The 16,857-nt window shown below is 39.6% G+C and overlaps 1 protein-coding gene across 11 annotated transcripts in view; it reads right to left on the bottom strand.

The window, feature by feature from the left end:
- Positions 1-16,857, bottom strand: part of Herc1 (HECT and RLD domain containing E3 ubiquitin protein ligase family member 1) — a 183,000-nt gene that overhangs the window by 36,188 nt on the left and 129,955 nt on the right. For 7 of the 11 annotated variants that reach the window (XM_090358216.1, XM_090358217.1, XM_090358226.1 and 4 more), the window contains 11 exons: positions 14,993-15,109; positions 13,943-14,174; positions 12,010-12,134; positions 10,937-11,157; positions 8,438-8,706; positions 7,125-7,177; positions 6,264-6,464; positions 4,545-4,719; positions 2,900-3,170; positions 2,554-2,767; positions 130-386 (listed from right to left, as the gene is read on the bottom strand). In XM_090358216.1, the coding sequence (XP_090214342.1) occupies positions 130-386; positions 2,554-2,767; positions 2,900-3,170; positions 4,545-4,719; positions 6,264-6,464; positions 7,125-7,177; positions 8,438-8,706; positions 10,937-11,157; positions 12,010-12,134; positions 13,943-14,174; positions 14,993-15,109 (2,135 nt within the window). The remainder of the gene's footprint in view (positions 1-129; positions 387-2,553; positions 2,768-2,899; positions 3,171-4,544; positions 4,720-6,263; positions 6,465-7,124; positions 7,178-8,437; positions 8,707-10,936; positions 11,158-12,009; positions 12,135-13,942; positions 14,175-14,992; positions 15,110-16,857) is intronic. The other 4 variants (XM_090358224.1, XM_090358225.1, XM_090358219.1 and 1 more) reach the window with 3 other exon arrangements.

Below are 16,857 nucleotides of genomic sequence, written 5' to 3'. Positions count from 1 at the left end.
AAAAAGAGAGAGAGAACCATTAGTGAAAGAAATACAGAGGGAGAAAGAGACCAAGACTTTTAAGCTATTCAAAGACTCTTTTATCTTACATAAGTAAGACAAAATGCCCTTTGTACTCAAAATACATACTCTGTTCTGATGGGCCTCCAACTTGATAAAGGAGCATTTCCTGAGATCTCCTCCCATATCAGCAAGTGTTTGTGGAGCTGTTTGGTTGTCACGGTCGTGTGCAGCAAGAGTGCGCACAAGCTGTTGAGCGGCCCATTGCCTATGCTGTGAAGACAGCCTGGAGGAGAGGCAGCAGGCTGCCAGGGCATTAGCCAGCTCCAGAGGCCCTACAGCAGAAGGATCATAGGAAGGATGGGCATACAATTGGGCAATTAAACCTGCTTAAACAAAACAATGAAATGATGCCCAGGTGAGAGTTGGTAGTGATGAACAGAGAAAAATGGGTTAGCCCATTTCTTCTAAGAATTAACTATTTTCAAGTAACCATATTACTAAAATATACATACAACATTTATCTGCATCAAACTGTATAATAAATCTGATTTGTCATAAATGAATATTTTATTATACATCAATAAACATTCTTTGCTCTGAATAGAAATAATTATAAGGTCTGGGCAAAGGGAGCATGGCTATAAGAATATCAGCTTTACTTTTTTTATTGTAAAGGTGATGTTCAGAGGGGTTACAACAGTTTTGTAAGTAATGAATTCAGTGTTACTTTTGCTGTTCAAGGATCTTGAGACTGGGCATATAGTTCAGTGGTAGTGTACATACATGTACAAGGTCCTGACTTCAATCCTCAGCACCAACAAACAAGAGGATCTTAACAAAGAACTAAGTGAGGGTCCAAAAACCCATCTCTCTTGTCTCCATGGTCTTAATAAAGAGAAGGGTGGAGAGTAGTGCTTTTTTAAATTACTTTTTTATCTGAACTGGGCTTGAATTCAGAGCCTAGGGTCTATCCATGAATGTTTGTGCTCAAGGATAGCACTCTATCCACTTGAGCCACAGCTCTACTTCTGGCTTTTTGGTAATTGTTATGGACTTTCGTGTCCAGGCTAGCTTCGAACCATCATCCTTAGATCTCAGCCTCCTGAATAGAGGATTACAGGCATGAGCCACCAGTGTCCAGTTTCCTGCTAGACTGTATGTAAGTCATACATTCTAATTGTAATTTCATTAATTATTAGGCAAGGACTTATGTAACATTTGTCACTAAGTATTTTCCCCTCTACTTCCCCCCGCCCCCCAGTCCTGTGGCTTGAACTCAGGGCCTGAGCACTGTCCTTGGATACTCTTTGATCAAGGCTAGTGCTCTAAAGCCACTTATGGCTTTTCTTGTGTATGTGGTACCAAGGAATGGAACCTAGGGCTTCATGCATGCTAGGCAAGCACCCTACCACTAGGCCATGCTCCCAGCCCCTACTCTGTCTTCTTTAAAACCATCATTCTGTTCTATTAATAGTTACAGAAAAGCTTATTAACTTGATAATGACATACAATATACAATGAAGGATCCTGTCAACACCAGCTTACTTGATTATTATGCTATTATGGAATTGGAAACATCACTGAATGTATCAATAATTAAATGGTATTTATTTTTTGTTCCTGTTATTGTGATTTTGGTTTTTAAGAATCAAATAGCAACTGGTTACCATTTTCTCCCTCTGGTACCTCTGTAGGAGGTACCTTGGTGATTGAGTATTCTTTTAAAGTTCTATAATCTTATAATACTATCTTTATCTAAATTTTATTAAAGAACTCCAATTAGGATTATCTAATGATCAAATCTACATTAATTTGATACATTTTCTTTCTTTTCTTTCTCCCTCTCTCTCTTTTGTATATGTATGTCAGTTCTATGATTTGAACTCAGGGCCTCTGCACTCTTGCTTGGCTTTTTTTTTTTTACTCTTGCTTGGCTTTTACATTCATAGCTTGTGCTCTACCACTGAGCAATACCTCCACTTCCAGCTTTTTGCTGGTTTATTGGAGATACAAGTCTCATTAGCCATTTTTCTATCTGGGCTAGCTTTGATCCATGATCCTTAGATCCCAGCCTCCTGAGTAGCAAGGATGAAAGGTGTGAGCCGTCAGGGCTGGCTAATTTGGTCTTTTATTCTTTTTTTGGTCAGTTGTAGGGCTCAAACTCTAGGCCTGGGTGCTGTCCCTGAGCTCTTCACCTCAAGGCTAGCGCTCTACCACTTTGAGCCACAGCACCATTTCCAGTTTTTTTGGTGGTTAATTACAGATAAGAGTCTCACAGACTTTCCTGCTCAGGCAGGCTTTGAACCATGACCCTCAGATCTCAGCCTCCTGAGTAGCTGGGATTACAGGATTGAGCCACTGGCTCTGACCTACATTTTCTAATACTTGTTGCTATATATACTGAAAACAGTATCTATGTGGTTCTTTCATGTTCTAAACTTAGTTAAGTTTATATGTTATATAACTATTAAAATGTAACAATGCAAAAACATCTCTTAAAACTTGAATCAAGTCAACTAGAAGACTACATTTAAGTGGTATAAAACCTACCTTTCTTTTCTACTTCAGACTTATCATAGTTAGGTCTCAGTTTAGCTCCTTTGTCTGCTAGTAATGCTACAAGTGCCTGAGTTACAACAAAGTTGGGGGAAGTTACAAGCTTATTTTCTTCAGCAATTCCTCGGAGAAAGCTGGGTAGAAACTTGCGTTGAATTGGATCGTCAACTGTGGTTAGATTTACACCTGTTGCAGCAGAAATCAAGTTCTGAAGAGGCAATTAGAACACACAATTTACTTTTCACACATCAATTTGGGACAACATATTTTGTTTCAAAAGGTTCTTCAAGAAGAAGTGGGAAATAAGTGACACAGGAGGCATGCCCTGAGGCTAGCTTACCTGTGTACATAACTGCACCAGCAGCTTTGCCGCACTAGGAGTGTTTGATGCCAGACAGCCCACTGCTGTGCTCAGATAGGCCAGGCAAGAAATGGGCTTGCTGGCCTTGCTATGACCGCCTCGTGCGCGTTCAGAAGCACTTGCTGCAGCAGAAGGGGTGGTGGAGAGGCCAGCTCTTCCTGCTGCGGCCAGACACATTAACCGAACTAGTGTCCGGATATCTGTTAGACCCAAAGACTCAAGACCAGCAGCCAGGCTACAACTGGAACCACTGCCGGCAAAGGAAAATACTTCAGATAGATAACACAGATTTCTTATGGGACTGTTTAGAACCCCAGATGCCATCTATAGCATCAATCAGATCAAATGAAAACTGTTCAATCTCTAGTCATTCATGTCTTAGTAAACAACAAGAATATTATGCAAAGCCAGAATGTTGGTGCATACATCTAACTGAAGTAAAATAATGTCATGTTCCTTTCCCTATTTCTCTGAAGTGTAAACTACTATCTTGAATCAAACTATAAATTAACCACATACACACCCACACCCCCCCCCACACACACGGGTCACAATGAACTCTGCTTTTCTCCTCTATCCTCTTTGTCTATTCTTGAACTAATACTACAATATTATACAATCCTAAGTATATTTTGTGTGTGTGTTTTGTCAGTTGTGGGGCTTGGGCTCTGGGTCTGGGCACTGTCCCTGAGCTCTTCAGCTCAAGGCTACCACCCTACCCCTTGAGCCACAGTGCCACTTCCGGTTTTCTAGTGGCTAATTGGAGATAAGAGTCCCACGGTCTTTAGTGCTCATGCTTTGAATCTTGATCCTCAGATCTCAGCCTCCTGAGTAGCTAGGACTACAGGTGTGAGCCACTGTGCCCAGCCTAAGTTTTATGTTTTTCATTCAGGGTACTTTTATATGCAATGATTTTACTGGCCTAGAAGCTAAGATTCTTCTAAGCTTCCTGAATGCTGGAATTACAGGTATGTGCAACCATATCTTAATATTACATTTTATACTATGAACATGGATAACTCATGAATGGATTGGCTATAGACTTGGTTAATTCTCCAGAAGTACTCATGTAATCTTTAATTTTTATCTGCCACAAACTGGGGCAAGAGTTTTAGTTTTCAATTTCAAGTAATAATAATGAAAAGAATATGTAAATTACTAAACTTCTATATTGGCATTAATTCTTACCTAAATAGAGCTAAGTATTAAATGCATGATTGACTGAATGAATGAGCATAATGATGACTATGTCCAACAGCTTTCTTTCTTTTTTTTTTTGGTCGGTGTGAAGCTTGAACTTTAGGCCTGGGCACTGTCACTGAACTCTTCAACTGAAGGCTAATGCTTTATCCCCTGACCACAGTGCCACTCCTATTTTCTGGTGGTTAATTGTTATTAATTGGTTAATAAGAATCACATGGACTTTCCTGCTCAGGCTGGCTTTGAACCATGATCCTCAGATCTCAGAGTAGCTAGGATTACAGGTGTAAACCACTAGTACCTGGCTGTCCAACACCTTCCATTCATCAGTATATAGTCAAGTTTTGAAAATGCTTTCTAACCTGTCCATACTTTGGACTCCTAGAAGCTATCTCAGCATCAGCTGACATAAAGTAACATTTACCTGACTGACAGAAGAGACAGTGCTCTCATGACCATGGTTCTAGCCAGAAGAACCTGAGCAGCAGCAGTTACTCTCCTCAAAGCCACCACTCGGTCATGGGGATTTGCAAGGGCTGCGGCCTGCTCTCCCAGTGTTACTCTCCCAGAGGAACTCTTTTCTACAGAGCCATGGCAACCTGAAAAACAGGACTTTGTTTAGTATCTGTACTACTGAATTTTGTTTTTCCTATTATATATCCCAGTCTGCAGGAAGACAGATGCATTTTACATCTGGAACTAGCAGAAAATTCCTTAAGAGAAACTTAGAAGCTAGGTGGCTGGTGGTCATGCCTATAATCCTGACCAGTGGAAGACTGAGACTGGGAACACTGAGATTTAAGGTCAGCCAGGGTAGAAAAGTTTGAGACTCCACCTCAACAGAAGTTGGACATGGTGGTTTGCTGCCTATCATCTCAGCCAACAACAAGAAACCTAAATGAGGTCTGGCAGTGTGCCTGGGCCGGACATGAGACCATACTTCAAAACAGCCATTATAAAAAGGGACTAAAAGCATGGCTTAGTGGTATAGTGCCTGTTCAACAAGTTCAAGGCCTTAAGTTTAAAACCCAGGAGAGAATGTTGGGGGGTGAGAGGGGTGGGGGAAGGGAGACAGAACAGTATAAATGAGAGAAAGTGTGAAAAAAGCAACCTATTCTTAAAGAAATTATCTAATCAATACATTTTCCTTTTGTTCATTTTATTCATGTGTCTCCTCTACTGATATTAATGGGTATACAGATCATGTAATTTAAAAAAATGCTGAGTATAAAGAACTAAATCACCAATATTGAATAATTTTTTAATTTTATATTTCCTAACAATGGTAAGTGTATAAACATTTTCTCACTGAAAGGGGAAAAATGCATAATAATTTTTTTTTTTCAGTCCTGGAGCTTCACTCAGGGCCACTGCCCTTGGACACTTTTTGCTCAAGGCTAGTACTCTGCCACTGGAGCCACAGTGTATGTGGTACCAAGGAATCGAACCCGGGTCTTTGTGCATGCTAGGCAAGCACTCTACCACTAGGCTACGCTCTCAGCCCATAATAATTTTTAGTCACAAAATACTCTCACAAAGCTTAAAAACACTTTTCTTTCTTTCTTTCTTTTTTTGGGGTCAGTCATAGGGCTTGAACTCTGGGCCTGCGCAATATCCCTGAGCTCTTCAGCTCAAGGCTAGTAGTCTACCACTGGAGTCACAATGCCACTATGGTTTTCTGATGATTAACTGGAGATAAGAGTCTCACGGACATTAGTGCCCAGGCTGGCTTTGAACTGTGATCCTCAGATCTCAGCTTCCTGAATAGCTAGAATTACAGCTACTGGCACCAGACAAGACACTTATTTTCTAAACCTTCCTTTTGTTACATCAATATTTTGTAAAGATGAAAGATCAAAACTGAGATTACATAGCTTGAAAGTATTAAAAACAAATGCTATTTTTTTTTAATCTGTCATGGGCTTTGGTGCTGTCCCTGGGCTCTTTCTAGTGCTCTATTACTTTGGCCCACAGTTCCATTTTCTGGTGGTTATTTGGAAGAATCTCACGAACTTTCCTGCCTAGGTTGGCCTTGAACTGTAATCCTCAGATCTGTCTCCTGAGTAGCTAAAACTACTATTCTTACTATTAATTGATCTAAGAGATAAATTAAAGCAGATTAGAAAGTCAATATAAACTTTACCTATTTGCATAAGCGTCTCCTCCATACTGTTGGTAGCTGTGACCATTGCTACTGATGCTCCCAGTGGGTCACTGTCAGGGAACTGAACTGGCTCTGGAACAATGCGCCTGTCATTTAAACCAAGTGGCCCAGCAAGCAATTCAAATTCTTCTTCACCAGTTAGCTTCTCATCCTCGTCAACATCTAACATGTCCCAGTCTTCTAGAATTATATTTAACAAAAATAAATATATGGCATAAGAATATAAATGTGCATAGCTCCCCTAGAAATGCTTACTGTAAGATTTATCTAAACTGCATAGACTCAAGTCCATGCCCACAGAGTGAACTATGACACCATCTCCTGGAGATATGACCAAACTGTACTCCTGAGGCAAAATGAGACCCTAAGGGAAAGGAATCAGTGTAAAAGAATCCATTGAAAGCAATAGTAAATGTTAAGGGTTTTAACTAATAAGCTGAGAGACCAACCAAGAGTCTCAACTGTATTCATAATCATTGAGGATGGTTTCCAGAAAGTGAGTACTCCAAAAAAAAACTAATGCATGGCTCATTTTTTTTAACCCTTCACTATTAGGACAGAAATTCAAACTATAAATCTTTTTATTGTTTTTAAAGTAATATGAATGGCAAACAAATTAACATTCTGTGGAAAAGTCAGTCTTTGAAATAAAGTCCTTTTCTTTTTCCCTTTCAAAATATAGTTTTGCTATCAAACTACCTTAATTTTTTAGGAACAGTTCAAGTTAATATAGACATAAATACAAAAACACACACGATGGTAAATTTTAGTTACAGATGTTAAGCAAGGAGTATATATAAATACATGTCAAATAATGAAGCTCTCAAAACAAACAACTACCTTCATACACACTGTCCTGCTTGCCAATTAGATCTGGAGCTTGTCCCTTGTACCTGTACCAAACATGAAGAACATTATGGTTTTATATAAAACAGTTAGTACCCATAAATGCAAATTAAGTCATTAGAATATTTTAAGAGTTCATTAATGAAGCAGCAAAAAATAAAGTATGTTATGGGATAAGTGTAATAAAAACTGATGTGTGTATTTATACATAGCCTTATAAACCACTGACTATTTTGCCAAACAACTGGGAAAATTATAGATCACTCACAGCTTTTTGAATCAAACTCTAGTCTGGAAAACCTTCAAGATTTAATATCATCATTGAAAATAAGGGCAACAATCCTACGTCACTAGACATTAAAGGCATAAAAAGATTATATTTTCATGAAAATTCACATAAACAACAATTTAGGTTTTCATCAAAACATGCTATTTATTTTTGATCTACTAGGGTTTAGACTAAGAATCTTGCACTTGCTAGGCAAATACTCTACCACCCGAGCCATGTACTAGCCCTTTTTGCTTTAGCTATTTTTCAGATAAGGCCTCATTTTTTTTTGCAGGGTCATGTTTCATTGCAATCTTCCTACCTAAGCCTCCTGCAGCACTGTGATTTCAGGCCTCATCGACCACACCTGGCTTGTTTGTTGGAATAAGGTTTCACTAACTTTTTGCCTGGGCTGTCTTTGAACTACATTCTCCCCATAGTCTCTGACTCTCTAATAAGTGTGATCATAGAGGTACACAAATGAATGTGCTCAACCTAAAAAAAAATTAGATGTCAGGGGCCTAGTGGTAGAGTGCTTGCATGCTAGGCCATGCACAAAGATCCGGCTTTGATTCCTCAGTACCACATACATAGAAATAACTAGAAATGGTGCTGCAGCTCAAGTGGTATAGCTTGAGAAAGACCAAGGACAATGCTCAGGTCCTGAGTTCAAGCCCCAGGACTGGCAAAAAAAAAAAAAAGAGAGAGAGAGAGAAAGAGAGAGAGATGTCAAAATATGGTAGAAATTGTTAATGGTAAAGAAAAACTTGACCACATCTCTTCTGATTCAGACCACAAGTTGCCAACATGTCCAAAGACTAATGCACCCAAATTTCAGTGAAGGACCTGCTCTCATGTCTGTATGCCTAGACTCTGAGATCCTTAAAAGTTCTTAAATCTGTAGGGAACATGAATTACATGAAATGCTCCATCGTGTCCAACAATAGTCACATGAAGAACAAAAAATACAGTCCTCCTTTCTTAAAGTATGAGAAGTTCTCATTCAAAGATTCTAGCTGTCTACACCATTATAAGATACCTTTCAGAACTTGTTGTCTTGGATTTGGTCTTCAGGGCTAAGTACTTCTCCCTGCAGCTACCACACAGCAGGTAGTATGGATTTCCACTCCCACATTCACCACCAAACCAGCCATCCACATAGGAGCCGTTGCTGCGGTAGCCCTGGCGATTGGCACTGCGCCCACAGCCTGGGTGGTTTCTCTTCATGTGCTGATTGAAGCTGACAACACTGCATTCGCACAGTTCACACACCACCACTTCTTCTCTGTCTTCAGATTCACAAACATGCTGTGCAAAACAATGTCATGTCAAGTGATTATTGTCAATTTAACATAAAATTCAAACATGGTCTACGTATATAGAATATTTGTAACATGTACATAAACATATTCTTCCCAGTCATGCACTCACACCTATAATCCTCAGTACTTATGAGTCTGAGATCAGGAAGCTCATTCTGAGGAAAACCTGGGCAGAAAAGCTGTGACACTTCTCCTCAACTAATAGCTGATTGGGTGACCCAGGTCTGTCATCCTAGCTACTGGGAGGATTTTGAATACAGGTAGTCCTAGGCATAGAAGTTTGAGGGACTTGGGGTCGGGAGTTTGGCTTAAAGATAAGAGTCCCTGCTTAGCATGCACGAAGACTTTGGATAGATTTCTTGGTACCACATACACAGACAAAGCCAGAAGTGGTGCTGTGGCTCAAGTGGTAGAGCGCTAGCCTTGAGAAAACCCAAGGAAAATGCTCAGGCCCTGAGTTCACCAAGTACCAGGATTGGCGCAAAAAATAAAAAAATAAAAAAAGTTTGAGGGACTCCATCTTAATGGAAGAAGTTGGGCATAATGGCATATGCCTGGCATCTCAATTATACAGGGAAGCCAAACATAGGAGGATCATGGTCTAGATACATGCCAAGAAAAAGCCAGATCTTAAATAAAAATTAACCAGTAGAGCAGGGCAGGATGGCTTATACCTATAGTCCCACTACTTAGAAGGATCACAGTCTAGGCTTGTCCAGGTAAACAACTGAGATTCTAAAATAAATAACAAAAACAAACATGGCTGGAGGTATGGCTCCGGTGGTTGAGTATCTGTCTGCTTAGCAAGAGCAAAGTCATGAAAGTTTAAGAGCTAGGACCACCAAAAAAGGAAAAAAGGACTGGAAGCATGATTCAGTGATAGAGCACCTGTCCAGTAAGCACAATGTCCCAAGTTTAAAACTCTAATACTAAAAAGAATTTCCATTCAGAATTTAGACTACATAATATGAAGTTCTATATCTTCCTTCTCTCCCATTAGTTACAAAAGAAGTAAACTGATTATCCGGAGATAAGAATTAAGAATACAGGCCGGGAGTTTGGCCTAGTGGTTAAAGTGCTTGCCTAGCATGCATGAACACCCGGGTTCGATTCCTCGGTACCACATACATAGAAAAAAGCCAGAAGTGGTGCTGAGGCTCAAGTGGTAGAGCTCTAGCCTTGAGAAAGTCCAAGGACAGTGCTCAGGCCCTGAGCTCAAGCCCAGGACTGGCAAAAAAAAAAAAAAAAAAGAATTAAGAATACAATAATTTGTCCTATGAAACTAATTTCTGCAAAATGTTCATTACCATTACATAAAAATGAACTTCACACTGGGATCCAGTGGCTCACCCCTTTAATTCTAGGTACTTAGGAGGCAGAGATCTGAGGATCACAGTTTAAAGTCAGCCCGGGCACTAAAGTCCAGGAGACTCATATCTTCAATTAACTACCAGGAAACTGAAAGTGGCACTGTGGCTCAAGTGGTAGAGTGCTAGCGTTGAGCTAAAGAGCTCAGTGACAGCACCCAGGCCCAGAGTTCAAGCCCCATGACCAACCGAAAAAGAAAGAAAGAAAAGAATGTCACTTGAAAAAAATAAAAGAACTTCACTTTATCTGGTCACACAATATATAGTTCCTGAATTTCTGAGATAAGTCACTGTAATTTATTTATTGTATTAGCATACACCTAGGAGCTTTTTCTCCATATTATAAAAATATAATGCTAAACAATGTACACATAAAACCCACATGGTACCCTGTCCCTGGATGGCAGTATTTCCAAGATCTGAGAGAAGAGGAGGGACTAGTTCCTAGAATAAAGCATTACAATAATTAAAAAGAATCTAAGATGAAGAAGAACATGCGTTCAAATAACACATGAACACAGCAGCCATGTTAACACAGCCCAGCAGCACCTACTGGGACCTGCCATCTGTTTTCAATCTGTTACTCACATCAAAACTAAACATTAGCACAGTATGGCTCTATTTCTCTAGTCTGGGGAGAGAAGCAATAAATCAAAGAGAAAGCAAGAAGACATTTTCTTATCAAATTGTAGGTATTAAAGCAACTTTGAGTATTAAATCCCTAAGCCTGAGGATGAGATTTAAGGCTTTTAGGAGTTTTCAGCTCTAGTCAAGGCTGCTGTTAGTAAGCAATATGAATGGGAGGACAGGAAAATAAGTCAGAGCAGCCCCCGCTGCAGTCACACACACCCAGGTAGGCCAATCCAGTACCTCTGGGATCCACATTCCCAGAATATCATTGTCACTGGTCAGGTCTTGTCCAAACATAGCTTCCATTGCTTCATCATCAAGATCAATTTCCAGTTCCTCATCCAAATTAAAGTCATACAGCGCCCCTGGGTCTTGTTGCAAAGATATTCCTTCTCTTCGACTTTGATTCCTGTGAGCCTGCACAGAGCGGTATAATCCCGCTCAGAACAAAACAAAAAAGGGCATTTTATTTGCATGACCAAAAAAATCTTAACTATTTCACCAGCTCTTAATGGACAAACATTATGTGATAGCCTATCCTAACTGATTTATTTGATCCCAAACCACATAACTCAAAATTTTGCCTATCTTTTAAAATGTGTATGACTGGTTGACTGGTAAGATTAAATACAGTCATCCATAAGAAATGTCTTATAATGTTAGGTACAGAGGAAAACAGAAAAAAAAACATTTGCTGAAGAAGGAACTCTTCCAGGTTCCTCTTCATTTTTTTTTTTTTGCCAGTCCTAGGCCTTGAACTCAGACCCTGGGCACTGTCCTTGGGCTTTTCTCAAGGCTAGAGCTTTACCACTTGAGCCCCAGCACCATTTCTAGCTTTTTTCAGTGTATGTGGTACTGAGGAATTGAACCCGGGTCTTTGTGCATGCTAGGCAAGCACTCTACCACTAGGCTAAACTCCCAGCCCTGTTTCTCTTCATCTTATTGTAAATACATTTCCTTCTTCCTATGAATGACTGAATTATCACTTATGTTCTAATATTCCCAACTTCAAATTCTGTTCTGACAAATCATATGTTCCAATTTCTGGTCGGGAAAATACATGTCCTATAATTTATACTTTGCATGCTTAATTACAATCCTAGAAAAACTAAGGTATTAAGGCAATTTATTTTTACTTATCGAGGGGCCTTACATTGAAGTGAGGCTCTAAGGTCCACAGGGTACATCAGAGGTACATTATTGTACTTTTCTGATACAATGACGTTGCCAGCACTTTTATAACTATGCTAAATACTGAGCATGCACCATCACTCCTTGAAGTATATAATTACCTGCTCTTGCTAGTAATGTACGAGCTGCTAAATCAAATTTGTGCCTTCTTGTTACGGTTGAGCGACCTCTGGCTGGTGGTCCACTTCCAGAAGCTGCATTCTCTGTATGATCCAGGTTATCAGGACTACAAATGCAAATTTGAAAACCACACAAAAATTTTAAGGCAATCATGAAAAGGGGGCAGAAAGGCAGGCATGGTTGGGCTCTATTTTCTCCTCCCGCAATATCATCGAGAATATGGTCTGACAATGTCTTTTTTTTTGCAGGGGGGTAGAAAAAAATTTACCAGGGATTGAACCCAGGCCCTCTTGAATACTAAACATAACATACTATTTACTACTGAGTTATACCCTCAGCCTATGATAACACTTTGAAACATATCTTTTGTCCCCTGTAAAGTCCCTGAGTTATGTCAAATACTGTGCCCTGAGCAATAATTGTATCTAATTTTTAAATTTTGCCTATAGGTGCTTAATTCATGTTCATAATTTAAGTAAGATCAGAACTGAGGATTTGCACTGTTATAGTACTTATTTAACAACAAGGGACCTCCTAGCTTCAATCCTTGACATACCAGAAAAAAGAAACAAAAATTCAAATAAGATCCAATATAACTGTAGCTAAGTCCACAACGATTAAGGATTTAAAATTTGAAATAATTTGGGATTCTTGCCCAGGGAAATATCCATTTCAAAATAAAGCATGAGCTTTATCTGAGCTTGCCAGAAAAAGGATGTTACTTAAGACACAAATCTGTAACCATAGGACTCCATTATGAAACAAAAACTGAAGATCTAAAATCTTAAGAAGTAATAAAAGAGAAAAAAATTTTAGGGAGAATTTTAGAATTTTATTATACTTCATTTTAGTGTATAATAATCACAGCATTCTTTTTACACTTTAAAAAAGGGCACATTAGGTCAGGAGTTTATCCTAGTAGTAGAGTGCTTGCCTCACATGCATGAAGACCCAGGTTCGATTCCTCAGTACCACATGCATAGAAAAAAGCCAGGAGTGGTGCTGTGGCTCAAGCAGTAGAGCTCTAGCCTTGAGAAAGTCCAAGGACAGTGCTCAGGCCCTGAGCCCAAACTCCAGGACTAGCACACACACACACAAAAAAGGCACATTATACTAGATATTAAAACTTTTGAAGAAGTGAAAATGTAAATTTAAGAGGTAGAAAAATCCATTACTGGACAAGAATATGGCTTAGTGGTAGAGTGCTTACCTAGCACGCATGAAGCTCTGGGTTCAATTCCTCAGTACCACATAAACTGAAAAGGCCGGAAGTGGTACTGTGATTCAAGTGGTAGTGTGCTAGTCTTGAACAAAATAAACTCAGGGACAGTGCCCAGGCCATGAGTATAACCAAACATATCAATTAAACCAATTTCTAATACTAAAAAAAAAGTACACTATTTTATATCACTTTTGAGGAAAAATAGTTTTATCAACATGCTTATTTCACTTTAAACTTGGTTCAATTTGCAGTTTCCTATTTTTTTTTTTTTGCCAGTCCTGGGTTTGAGCTCAGGGCCTGAGCACTATCCTTGGACTTTCTCAAGGCTAGAGCTCTACTACTTGAGCCTCAGCACCATTTCCGGCTTTTTTCTATGTATGTGGTACGAGGAATCAAACCCTGGTCTTCATGCATGCTAGGCAAGCACTCAACCACTAGGCCAAACTCCCGGCCCGCAGTTTCCTTTTTGTAGCTAAATTTTGCATAAAACTTATGAGTTTCTTTCTAAGGAAACATGCATTGCATCACTTTTGTCTCCCACAGAAACAGAATTGTAACTATGATATACACTTTTTCATATACCTAGTTATTACTTTATATACCATTAGAAGCATCTATGAGGAAAATAAACAAGGCCTTATTAGGCAGCATTTATAATACATGCGAAAGAAATAAAGAAACCGGAATTTTACCTTTCACTAAAGCCTTCTTCCATTTCAGTAGCATCAGCTGATGGTATATCTCCTGGTGACTGCAAGTAACAGGGATCACTGGACTTCCCACCACTGCCCAGAATGGATGCACCATGCCTGGAGTCTGCTGTGCTGCCTGGCTGGGGCTCATCCTCCTCTTCATGCCCGGGGTGCTCTATCATCCACATAGCAAGAACGGTGATATTCTGAGCATCAGCTTCTCCTCGAGCACCTATACACAGGGAAAAATAGGATACTGAATTTAAGAGTGTGTGCTGTACTCAGATGCCTTGTAACAGACTAGTGTTGGGGTTGGAGATGTGACTCATCTGGCAGGGCACCTGCCAAGGAGTGGATGTGTTAGATCCTGAGTTTGAGTCCCAGTATTGGACAAAATAAAAAATCTCACCAAGATTTATGACCTTAAACATGTTGGGAGGCTGGGAGTTTGGTCTAGTGGTAGAGTGCTTGCCTAGCATGCACAAAGCCCTGGGTTTGATTCCTCAGTACCACATACATAGAAAAATGCCAGAAGTGGTTCTATGGCTCAAGTGGTAGAGGGGTAGCCTTGAGAAAACCCAAGGACAGTGCGTGGGCTCTGAGTTCAAGCCCTAGGACTGGGAAAAAAAACAAAAAAAACAAAAAAACAAAAAACAAACATGTTGCCTTCAATAAAACAGGAATTCTTGCTGGGTATGGTGGCTCACACCTGTAATCCTAGCTATTCAGGAGACTGAGATCTGAGGATCAAGGTTCAAAGCTAGTCCAGGCATAAAAGAACCTGAGACTCTTATCTCCAATTAACATCCAGAAAATGGGAAGTGGGGTTTGGCTCAAGGGCAGGGCGGTAGCCTTGAGGTGAAGAGTTCAGGGACAGTGCCCAGGTCAAGTTCAAGCCCCATGACCCACCAAAACAAGCAAACAAACAAGCACCAGGAATTCATATATGTGTATGTGGTGTGGTGGTGGTGGTGGTGGTGGTGGTGGTGGTGTGTGTGTGTGTGTGTGGCTAGCTAGCTAGCTAAACAGATAGATACAGATTTATCCTACCTGTTGCTTCCATGGCTTTGGCAATCTGCCGGAGAGAGAACCCCATTTCTAGCAGGGGGACTGCAATTGCAGGGGGAGGAGGAGAAGTTGAAAGTCTGCTGCTTGGGTCTGACAAGGCTGAGGTAAAAGAAAAAGAAATAGTGCCTAAACATCACTATATATACAATGTTTAGTATTCTCTTAGTAACCATAAGTCTCCAGTTTCCTAGTCCTATCCAAATTTAACACAAATTTACTCTTTTAAAATATGTTCAATATATGGCTGGGAGTTTGGCCTAGTGGTAGGTAGAGTGCTTGTCTAGCATACACAAAGACCTAGGTTCGATTCCTAGGTACCACATACATAGAAAAAAGCTGAAAATGGTGCTGGGGCTCAAGTGGTAGAGCTCTAGCCCTGAGAAAAGTCCAAGGACGGTGCCCAGGCCCTGAGTTCAAGCCCCACAACTGGAAAAAAATAAAAAAAGTATGTTCAAGATGTGCTAACTATTATAGCAATATAAGACTTTTCAGAGATAATCCTATTAATACAATATAAACTTGATGAAAACTTAAATTTTCTTTTCAAAGAGTGAAATTTCACTCTTTGAAAAGAAATTGTAAGCTTATGAAAATCTGCAAGAATATAAACAACTTTTTCCCCCAAACCATCACAGAAAAAGTAGTTCCTGAATGTTATATGTATTCCCTACAAATAAAGATTCTTCTGTATAATAACATGGCACCATCAGCTAATCAGATCTCACTGTAGTTTCATTCAATGTGTTAATGTTCTTTACAGCAAAGGGTACAATCTAGGATCATCTTTGCACTTTACCTGCTTATCAAATGTCTTAGATCTCTTTCAATCATTTTGTTACTTTGAAAATTGTGTGTGTGTGTGTGTGTAAATGTCCCTCAATTTGGGTTTCTTTAATATTTCCTCATGTTAGGTTCTGGTACCATAAAAATACTGCCTCCTTCTCACTGCATTCTGTTAGATGACTGACAAATCTAATTTGCCTCCCCACTGGTGATGTTAACTTTTCTCATTTGATTTAGGTCTTATCTGCCATATTTCTCCACTTCAGAGATGTTCTTTCCCCATTCCTTTTGGAACTAATAAATATTTGTGTAAGTATCCTAAGAATGTTAAATAACTCAATTTTTAAAATAAAAATGTCACTTACTAGTATCCATTAATGACAATTGGCTGAATTATTTCCATGATGGTTCACAAATGATGGTTTTTCCAATTTTACCATTCCTATCTAATTCAGCAGTTGATATTCTACTCTAAGTCCAGGCTTTTCCTTATTCCATAGAAGAAAAAAGTGTGGACTTATAAAGTATATTCATGGGTTGTTACTGTTATTGATTTTTAACACCCCAAATCTCTCAGATGTGGGTCATCTGAAGTCCATTCAATCCATTTTCTATATCCCCTAGACAACTATCTCTCAGGTTCTCTGAGCACTTTAGCACTTTTGGGCACAAATTATTACAAGCTTGTCTCATACTGAGTCGTGAAACTAGACATTTCTGAGATCTGGATTCCTTTTAGTTGAAAATAGTTTACTTGAGAAAAGTGCTAAGGTCTAGGCTCTAGGTTTACTTTTTTCAAATGAAGCATCACTGCTTTCAGGCCTTCTCACTGGACATAGCCTCCTCCCCCTGCTTGGCTCTGATACCTGACACAGGGCAAAATGGACAGGTTTTTTTCTTTGTTTTTTCCACCTCACTGAGATTCTAATGCTTCACAAGTATTTCCTGAACATAAGGAGCCTTCCCAATCCCAATCTCATTTTGACAACCAATCTACTCTAGGACCATGGACCTACCCCTCAAACTCTGTTGGCAGTTAGCTTACTCCCACCCAACAGTGAAGA

Source organism: Megascapheus bottae, chromosome 25 (genome assembly GCF_031878675.1).
Source record: "Megascapheus bottae isolate mThoBot1 chromosome 25, mThoBot2.hap1, whole genome shotgun sequence".
In the NCBI taxonomy this organism is placed as follows: Eukaryota; Metazoa; Chordata; class Mammalia; order Rodentia; family Geomyidae; genus Megascapheus; species Megascapheus bottae.
The sequence above is the reverse complement of the archived record's forward strand: the minus strand, read 5'-3'. Positions and strand labels throughout refer to the sequence as shown.